The 9,964-nt window shown below is 46.6% G+C and overlaps 1 protein-coding gene across 2 annotated transcripts in view; it reads left to right on the top strand.

Annotated features, from left to right (window-relative positions):
• Positions 1 to 9,964, top strand: part of SLC51A (solute carrier family 51 subunit alpha) — a 31,184-nt gene that overhangs the window by 16,325 nt on the left and 4,895 nt on the right. The window contains exons 1-4 of one of the 2 annotated variants that reach the window (XM_027587134.2): positions 8 to 261; positions 870 to 964; positions 8,396 to 8,550; positions 9,510 to 9,583. In XM_027587134.2, the coding sequence (XP_027442935.1) occupies positions 224 to 261; positions 870 to 964; positions 8,396 to 8,550; positions 9,510 to 9,583 (362 nt within the window). In that variant the 5' untranslated portion in view covers positions 8 to 223. Of the gene's footprint in view, positions 1 to 7; positions 262 to 869; positions 965 to 8,395; positions 8,551 to 9,509; positions 9,584 to 9,964 lie in introns of those variants that run through there. The other variant, XM_027587135.2, reaches the window with a different exon arrangement.

Raw genomic sequence — 9,964 nt, 5'->3', positions numbered from 1 at the left:
ACTCTGAGATAAGCTCTAGGGATTTGTGGGCACAGGAAGCCCGAGAAGACAGCGGCAGAGGAGAAGATCCTGCCATTGCCCCTACACGTGGCCGCAGGCCTCACTCGGACAAGGGCCGGCAGGCAGCAGGACCAGCGGGAGCCACCTCCCTCAGGGCCCCCACCTGCCTGCCCCTCCTTGCCCCTCAGTGCTTGCTGGGAAAGCCAGAGCGGGAGAGAAGACGATGGAGCCAGACAGGACTCAGATAAAGCTTGACCCCAGGTGAGTGAGGGTGGCAGGCCCAGAGCCAAGAGCCAGTTGCTGAGCAATGGTGTTCCCTATCACACTGGCCTGGCCATATCTCCCTCCTGGGGCCTTTGGCTCCCAGGACACAGAACGAGGCAGACGAATGATGGTCTGGCTGGCCCTGAGGTCCTGGGGGCCAGAGTGTGATCCTTCAGAGCCTTGGCTTTGCCCCTCAACTGGGAAGAGAAAAATCTCAGAGGGGGTGGCTGTGAGGGGCCGGCACAAAACCCCAACCTGCTGTGGACCCATCCCTGGTGCTCAGGGCCCACTCTTTCTCTGAGGCCCTGCTCTTTCTCTCTGGTCAGTGCCTGGCCTGCTGCCCCAGTGGAAGTGGAGAGAGAGAACTGTGGACTCTTTGGGCACTGAAGCCAAGCCTGCCTATAGCCTAAGTGGCGCGTGTCTTACACACTAGTCTGGGCTCATTTGCCATTTCCTCTAAGAATCGGGGCCTCGAGGGGAAATGTACAAGCTCCCTGAACTCAGGAGTGTTTGAGGGAGTGTCAGATAATTGGTGTTCCTTCTGGTACCCGCCCCCTCGCCTCCCCAATTCTGCAAGTTCTGAACATAGGCTGGTGTCTCTACAGGTACACAGCAGATGTTCTGGAGTTACTGAAAACCAATTACAACATCCCCTCTGCCTGCTTCTCTCACGCTCCCACTGCAGCCCAGCTTCTGAGAGGTGAGTCGGGGCCCTCCCCAGGGAACTGGAAGGAGAAATGAGCATCCCAGCAGGAAGCCAGGACAGCTAACAAGAGGTGGTCCTGAGCTGGCCAGCCTGGAGAGTGTCTATCATGGTGAAGACCTTGGACAAGAGCAACTCCTCAAGGAGTCAAGAGGCCAGATGAGGGGCATGGCAGCCTAGCCAGGGAGACAAAGCTGCATGCTGGACCTCCCACAGATCCCAGCCTCAAAGCTCATGCAAGTTGGGAACACTGGCCTGGAGCATTGTTCAAACCCTAGAGCCATCCAGGGACTCAAGATGATGCCCGTATGATCCAAGCCCCAAAGAATCCTCCTTGGGGCCTGCATAATAGCCTCTTTGGGAAAGGGTGTACATCATTCTAGAGGGGTGGTCATTAAAACATAGGCAAACCTGTAGAAGTATTCTGACAATGTTGGCCAATCAGATCTTATATTGAATTGCTTTTGAAAGTGCAGAGCAGAAAATGGCACTCAGTTTATCCCCTGGCCGCCTATATGACAACCAAATGATCCTAGCGTTGTTCTAGCAAATGTGGCTCCTACCTGTATTTTATTTTGTTTTCTTATGGCATGATTAACCACCTCTTAGATATTGATGAAGAGGAGTCTGTGTCTCTACGGTATTTTTTTTTTATAAAGTTATGTTTCTTTTTTTAAAGATTTTATTTATTTATTTTGACAGAGAGAGAGAAAGACAGAGAGAGAGGGAACACAAGCAGGGGGAGTGGGAGAGGGAGAGGGAGAAGCAGGCTTCCCGCTGAGCAGAGAGACCAACGTGGGGCTCGATCCCAGGACCCTGGGAACATGACCCGAGCCGAAGGCAGGTGCTTAATGACTGAGCTACCCAGACGCCACTCTGTGGTATTTTTTTTTTAAAGATTTTATTTATTCATTTGAGAGAGAGAGCATGAGCGTGGGGGGAGGGGCAGAGGGAGAGGGAGAAGCAGCCTCCCCACTGAGCAGGGAGCCCGATGTGGGGCTCAATCCCAGGACCCCAGGGTCACAACCTGAGCCCAAGGCAGACGTTTAACCGACTAAGCCACCCAGGCACCCCCTCTATGGTATCTTTAATGTTTTTTCCCATGCTCCTTCCTGATACTGACACTTCATCGAGTAGACTCTCTGACCAACAGGATGTAGTCAGTGTGGATCAGGAGGCAATATAGGCATGTGCTTGGACAACGTTCAGCCTGGTTGCAGAGCGAATGACAACCGCCAGAGAGTCCAGAGAGGCTTTGCAGCTACTCTGGGGTCCGTGCCAGGAGCTAGCTGCTACGTGCAGCTCGAGGAACCTCTCATTCAGAGTGCAGCTGTGGTACAAGTGTTCCCTTACACTAGCAGTTGCCAACCAGAGGCAATTTTGTCCCCCAAGGAAATTCTGGCAATGAGTAGAGACCTTCAGTGGCCACAAGAAGAGGGTGCCATTGGCATCTAGTGGAGATGCCAGGGATGCTGCCCTGAATACAAAGGAAAGTCCCCCATGACAAGGAGTTACCTTGGCCAAAGTGTTGACAGTGCTGAGATTGAGAAACCCTGCCTTACACAGTAAAAATCAATCTCACATTGCTTTACGACAGAATGTGCAAATAGAAGCACCAAGGATCTTCAAAGTAGGGAGACCATTCTGGGTCTGGTAGTCCAGCGCACTGCCTTGTTCCCAGGGGGAATGTCAGAGAGTGGAGAGCAGGCAGTGGGCGCTGCTGGGGTGGGGATGCAGACAGAAGGGGCAGGCAGGTTCCCTGGACGCTGAGGAGCTTAATCGGGCAGGATTCCAGGTTGCTGGTGGAGAAGCAGGGGACAACCGAGAGGGCTGGGCAGGTGAGGTGGGGCCTGATGACTGTCAGGCAGAGGAGTTGTACTTTATCCTGCAGACAGAAGGAGCCGGTGAGGGCGCTGAGTTTGGGAGGGGCTGGACAGTGCAAAATCATTAATCAGTAAACAGGATGGACTTCGGGGAAGAAGAGCCTTGAGAAGCAGGGCTAGGCATTGGAGGTTATCGCCCCAGCCCAGCATGAGGATCAAGAGTCTGAGCCAGAATGGTGTCAGGGAAAGACAGGGGAGGTTGGAGAACAGAGGCAAGTCAAAGAAAGAGTGGGCTACCTGGCAAATAGCTAGACGGGGTAAGTGAAGGCAAAAGAGCCCGCAACCACCACCCTGGGGAACAGGCACAGGGTGAGGGGCAGACTCCCAGAAACCGGAAAGCCCGGAAGAGGCTTTGCCCTCAGGATATGGCAAAACCCTTCCTCCTCCGTCTGTAAACTGTTGCTCCTTAAGTTGGCTGCCATTTAAAGAGGAGGTCTTCGGGGAGAACTACTAAACATGTTTTTGAAATGCCGGTGATATGATTGCAATGACAGTCCCTACAGGATTTTTTAAATGGACTGATCCAAACATCTCTGTGAAAGTGTGAAGGGCCAGGAAAAGCCAAGACAATTTTGAAAATGTGTATGGAGGGTACCTGCCCTACCAGGGATTACGACTTATAATAAGACCAAGCAATGAGTAGTAAGTGCAAGGGGCCTAACGAGTAGAAACACGGAACTGAACAGGGCGCCCAGAAATAGAGCCCACTTGGGCACGCGCTCTGTGAAGGGATGCCACACACACCAGTGGGCAGAACGGGCTCCTCAAGAAGTGGTCTGGACAATGTATTTGTCCCTGAGACAAAAAAATCCATGTGAAAATCGCTCCAACGTAGCTTTAATGCAGCCAGCTTAAATACCTAAATGCAAAATGCACACATTTTTACAAAAGACAATATAGAAAGATATCTTTATGATTGGGAGTGGAGAATAATTTCTTAAATAAAACACAAGAAAGCACAAATGAGGAAGATAGACTCCATAAGCAAACTTTTATACAACTAAAGACACTATCAACAACGTTAAATGCCACACCCTGACTGGGAGAAGATATTTTCAAGCCTAACTAACAAAGGATAAGAAGTCAGTACAAGAGAAATTACCCAATACAAAGTGTGTAAAATATGTGAACAGACAGTTCAAGCAGAAGAAACCCAAATGACCAATAAATGGACAAAAAGATACTCTACTCAGGAATTAGGGAGCCGTGAATGAAACAATGACATTTCCCTACAGTGAATCTGAGGTGACAGAGAGGGCTCGCGGACCACCGGTGGGAGTCTAGCTGGGAAAGCCACTGTGGAGAGTGGTCAGCTCGCTGCAGCACAACAGATTCTCATCTCCTCCAGCCCAGAAATTCTGATTTTAAGTGTCCGCATAAAAGAACTCTCCCATATGTGCTTAGCAGACCCGGCCAAGAATATTTATGGAAGCATTTGTTTGTCGTAATGAAAATAATATCATGAAAACAATGTTGGGTGGGAAAAGCATTTTGCAGAATGATGCCATTTGTGTAGTTTTTTTTAAAAAAGATTTTATTTATTTATTTGAGAGACAGAGAGAGTAGAGAGAGAGAGCGCGAGCAAGCCCAAGTGGGGGAGGGGCAGAGGGAGAAGCAGGCTCCTCGCAGAGCAAGAAGTCAGAGGGGGGCCCTCAGGCTCCACCCCAGGATCATGACCTGAACCTAAGGCAGACGCTTAACCGCTTAACCGACGGAGCCACCTAGGTGCCTCCATTTATGTAGATTTTGTAAAACGCAAAGCAATATAGTATGTGGAGTACCTACCTATATTGTGAAAAATTAAAACATAAGTGAAAAAGATATACACCAACTTCAGAACAGTAGTTAGCTCTGGGAGGTGAGGTGGGGAAGGGAAAATGATCCAGAAGGCATGTACAAGGGCCCTGAAATACATCTGTAATGTTTTATGTTTCTAAAAATAATTTTTGAAGCAAAATTGGCAATATTGTAACACTCTTTAAAATGGGTTATGGGTATAGATATTCCTTTTTGCTCTATTATTCTCTTTAATTTTGAAATTTTTGTAATTTAAAAAATAATTATAAAAATCATTTTTGATGGCTGTGGTAAAATGCTAGTCAAAAATGTATGCAATCTTATAGTATAATTGCAGTAATACAATAGGTATGAACTTTAACCAGGGTGTTTTTTAAAGCTACTTTTTATTGAACAAATACTACATGCCAGGTGCTGTGCTAAGAGGTTAATGAGAGGATGAATAACCTGTCCAAGGTCAAGAGGAAGCAGTAGGTGGGATTTTACTTTGAACTCAGTTGTCTCTGACTCCAGAGCCTATGCTCTTAACTCCCATGAAGACAAACATGCAAAAACGAAAATAACTTTTGGTTGGGAACTAACTAGAATTATGGGAGATACTCTTTCAAAATTTTAATGCTCTAATATTATTTTCATTATTTAAGAAAAGTTATTTTTACTATTGTGGACACAGTGGGAAATTTGCTAGTTGCTAAAGGTGTAATTGAATTCAAAATGATCAGTTAGACAAGCATTTCCCAAAGCGTGTTTCTCGGAATACTAATCTTAAGTAGTGCCTCATGAACACAGAATCTACAGAAAAATAAGTTTTGTAAAAGCTATATTCTATAACCTCCACTAGGAAATTACAGTGTAAATCAGATTAAAAACTTGAGTATGGGAAGCAACAGGTTTAACTTTGTTTAAGGCATTTCCAAAAATCCTCTGGCCATAGAACACTTTTGTCCCATAATATCTATTAAGATGCAGAAAAATAAGGTAGGGGACAATCTTCAAAGAAGATAAACGAGTTTTATGGAGAGCAGTAGTGTCAGGCTATGGATGCTAAGAAACTTCTCTCTTTCTCAGCTTTTGTGCTGTGGCAGTGGATACAAGAGCGTATAGATACTACAAGTAGGAGAGAGAATATAGAGTGCCAAAGCCAGAAGTTACAAGAGACTGCAAAATCATGTCTGTGCTGAACAGTCACATATGCCCCCACCCAACTTCATAAACTTAAACAACTTTTTAGGGTTGGGTTTCATTGTTTATATCACTCCACATTCGCTCCCATAGCTATGAGAACACACACCAAGAGTCAGTGTGCGAAATGGTTAAGAGTATGGGCTCAGCCAGAAACCCCTGGGTTTTAATCCCAGCCCCATAACTTCCAGGCTGTGTGACCATGGACAAGTGCTTAACTCTCTAAGCCGAGTTTCCTGGAAAAGCCTATAAAATGGAGATGACAATAGGAATTCTCATGGAGTTATTTCTTTCATTCAACAAATAGCCACAGTTACTGTTCCATGCATTTGGAGATGGAACAGAGAACAAACAAAGCTTGACAAAGTCTCTGCCTTCCAGGAGTTTACAAAGGTGGTGGAGGGGGGGAGGCAGCAGAAAATAGGCAAGTAAATAAATATGTAAATAGCCTCACTGTGGGAGGCAGATGGGGGGGCAGCATCACAAGGGCACTCAGGGAAGGCTGGCTGAGGAGGGGCATTGAACTGAGAACTCAGTGAGGAGAAGCCAGCCACTGGGAGCTCAGGGAAAAACGCTGAATGGGCAGAAACCAAGCACCACCAAGTTCTGGAGGCTGCCCAGCTTGCATGGTTATTGCGAGGCTGAAGGAGTGGTAGGGAAATCCTAGACCTCAATAAACAGAGAAGACCGGAGCTGCAATGTTTGAGATGGGGAACACAGGGCGTGGGAGGGGATGAGTGCCAGAAACTTAGGGTCAGAGGCCATGAGGGGGACTGTGGTTCTGGGAGTCAAGGTGGGGCAGATTTTCAAAGAGGAGCGAGCAGTCAAGACAGTGAAGACTGGGAACGTCTCTGGCCTTGAATGGCTTTTGAAAGGGCTCTTTTCACTCTCAGCTTTCCCTGAGCCTGTGAGGACAAGGGTCAAGCAGGGGTGGGCAAATCCTGCCAAGAGAGCCTCTAGCAGTGACTCTGCCTTCCCACAACGGACACTGGTTTTGAGAAATCTACTGAATCGGGACAGCTGGGTGGCTCAGCTGATTGAGCATGGGACTCTTGATTTCGGGTCAGGTCATGATCTTGGGGTTGTGATCTCAGGGTTGTGAGACTGAGCCCTGGCGGGGGGGGGGGTTGGGGGGGTCCACACTCAGTGGAGGTGGGGGGGGCGGGGATTCTGCTGGGGATTCTTCTCTCTCTCTGCCCCTCCCCCCGACTCGTGTGCACTCTTTCTCAGCCCTGACCTTCTTCCGTTCTCCCTACAATTATGTCAATATTTTTAGTTGGTTATCTTTATAGATTTATTATCCCTTTAGATAATTTTTTATTGTGCCAACCACAGGCAGTACTTCCTGACTTTGCACTTTGTAAGATAAAGAGAGATATTCGTGTCCCACTCTTCAACTCTTTCCTACCTTTCTCTTCCCAAACATGGTTATAATTTTACTGGGCTAATTTTGCAATCTTCTTTGTTGACATGAGACATTTTTTTAAGTATAAATTATATACAGTAAAGGGTAATGATCTCAAGTGTATATTGTGATGCATTTTTGCCTGTGTGTACATCTGTGAAACCATCACCTAGATCAAAAAATAGAGGATTTCCAGCAACCAGTAGGGTCTTTTGTACTCCCTCCCCAGTTACTATGCCTCCTGACAGCACTATTTTAACCTTTACCACCTCTATAGATCATTTTTCCCTATTCTTCAATTTATATAAACAAAATCAAATGGTATATATATATATATACTCTTGTATCTGGCTTCTTTCACTCATCATTATGTTTTTAAGATTAATCTGTTTTGTTGCATATATCAGTAGTTTATTCTTTTTTATTGCTGTGTATATTCTATTGTGGGAAAAAGCACAATTTACAGTCAACCTTTAAATAACATGGGTTTGGGGGCGCCTGGGTGGCTCAGTTGGTTAAGCGACTGCCTTCGGCTCAGGTCATGATCCCAGGGTCCTGGGCTCGAGCCCTGCATGGGGTTCCCTGCTCCTCAGGGAGCCTGCTTCTCCCTCTCCCTCTGCCTGCCGCTCCACCTGCTTGTGCTCTCTCTCTCTCTGTGTCAAATAAATAAATAAAATCTTTAAAAAAAAATCCCTTCCCAATGTCCCAGTTTCATGACATAATTTTTGAAATCAAATTTAAACAGCCCTAAAGTATACCATTAATTACATTCTGCTTTAATTATAATGTTAATTGGTCCATGTCTGCTAGCATGACACCTTTCACTGGAAAGTAATAAAGTTGACTAGGCACAGCCAACCTCCTAATTCAAAATTTTTGCTAATTAAGTAAAAACTTGTTTGGTGTCTATATCCTGGTTGAGATAAGCCTTACCATTCCTAGAATTATTTGGTCTAGTCTTTCCTCTATGCAGAAGAATAACCACATTTAGCCACATGTTGGATATTCTAAGAAAATGCCATTCTTCTGCATGGGTGGGAGCCTAGACCAGATATTTCTAGATATGGTAAAGCAATTTAGATCCAAATGAAGAAGCCCACATCTTCTGCCCCTCGGTCCTAGACTTTAGCTCAGGGGAGTCTGCCTCTCTTTCCACTTTAGCACTGGGCCCTATGGAAATTGCCCTTACAGTCATTATGACCTTGTTTGCCCTGGGCTCGGTCATCATCTTCCTGGAGGATGCTGTCTACCTGTACAAGAACACCCGGTGCCCCATCAAGAGGAGGACCCTGCTCTGGAGCAGCTCTGCACCCACGGTAAGGGCCTTGTAGCTGCCATTTGGGAGGGACTAAACAAGAGACAGGAACCATTTTGAGAATTCCTCTAAACTCAGCAACTGAAGTCAGCAAAGGGCTGCCTGGGGGGCTGTAATGGGATTTCCATTTGCAGTCGGGACCCCATGCTTGGAAGGCCAATAGGCAGTGGGACAGGGAGTTTGAATTCTTAGAGCCAAACACAGCTGCAGAAACTGCTCAGCCCACTAGCAGCCCCACTCATTACTTCCTGCCACAGTATTACTGTTAAAAGCAAGCTTCCTTCCTATACAGGAAAGCAATGGTTCCTCAGAGGGGAAAGAGGGAAAGAATTTTTTTTCCATGGGGACATATTCACCTCTACCCTTACATTGTAGACCTTTTTAACTCACTCTGACAAACATTATATAGGTTTCTGGCTTGCTCCCAGCCATAAGACTGGACTTCCAATTCCTTGTACGGTCTGTGTGTGTGTCTGGGGTGGAGAATGGAGCCCTTAAGGTCCTTTTCTAGCAGAGGACACCTGCTTGGGCCATCTCAAATCATCAGAGATGCTCTAGTAACATATGATGTTGAAAAGGAAAGGTTGGATCTTGACCCAGTTCCTCCTAAGGATGAACTTACCAACACTACTACAGGGATATAGGAAAACAGCATGAGACTTAAGGGGACCTGCTGTCTCCAACACTAGATATGGAAGGAATTGACCACTGAATTTAAAAAAAAAACTTTAAAATTAGTTGATTTTTAAAAAATTAGGAATTTTTTGCAGCCAACCACTTAAAGTAATGATACTCCAATTATTAAGGTTTTGCTTCCTTGAGGCCTTGCCAAAAAAGTTTGCCAGAGTTGGAGCACAACCCTAACCCTAACCCTAACCCCTAACCCTAACCCTAACCCTAACGCTAACCCTAAAAGACTCCCTTCTCGCTGGAACCAGCTTCTTGCTCCTCTCCAAGTAGGTCGTGTCTGTGTTCTGCTGTTTTGGGCTCTGGATCCCTCGTTCCCTCATGCTCGTGGAAATGGCCATAACCTCGTGAGTGTCCTGCCCCACCCCCAGCTCTGAGCTGGGTACCCTTTTGCTCCCCACTCACCCAGGACTCCAGAGTCCACATCTTCTTTTATCCCATATCCCTTCCATAAATCCCTGCAAACTAATTGATCATGAATCTAGCCCCTTTCAACTTGTGCTAATCAGGTCTCTTGAACTTCTGGTTCTGTTCGTCCTCAGTCAACCATTTTGTTCCTACAGGCCCCAATTCCTCTCATCCTCAGCCCCTGGACCCTATCCTGTCTCCCCCTTGCTGGGTCACACATTCTGAATGCCTGGTCCCTACTATGACCCCCTCAGGGAGCCCCACCTCTGTTGCACCCTTTGAGTCTGGTATCCCCTCAGCTGGCTGCCACCTCCCCCTCT

The sequence above is a fragment of the Zalophus californianus genome, chromosome 1, assembly GCF_009762305.2.
Source record: "Zalophus californianus isolate mZalCal1 chromosome 1, mZalCal1.pri.v2, whole genome shotgun sequence".
NCBI classification, from domain to species: domain Eukaryota; kingdom Metazoa; phylum Chordata; class Mammalia; order Carnivora; family Otariidae; genus Zalophus; species Zalophus californianus.
Note: the sequence above shows the minus strand (reverse complement) of the source record. Positions and strands in the feature narration are given on the sequence as shown.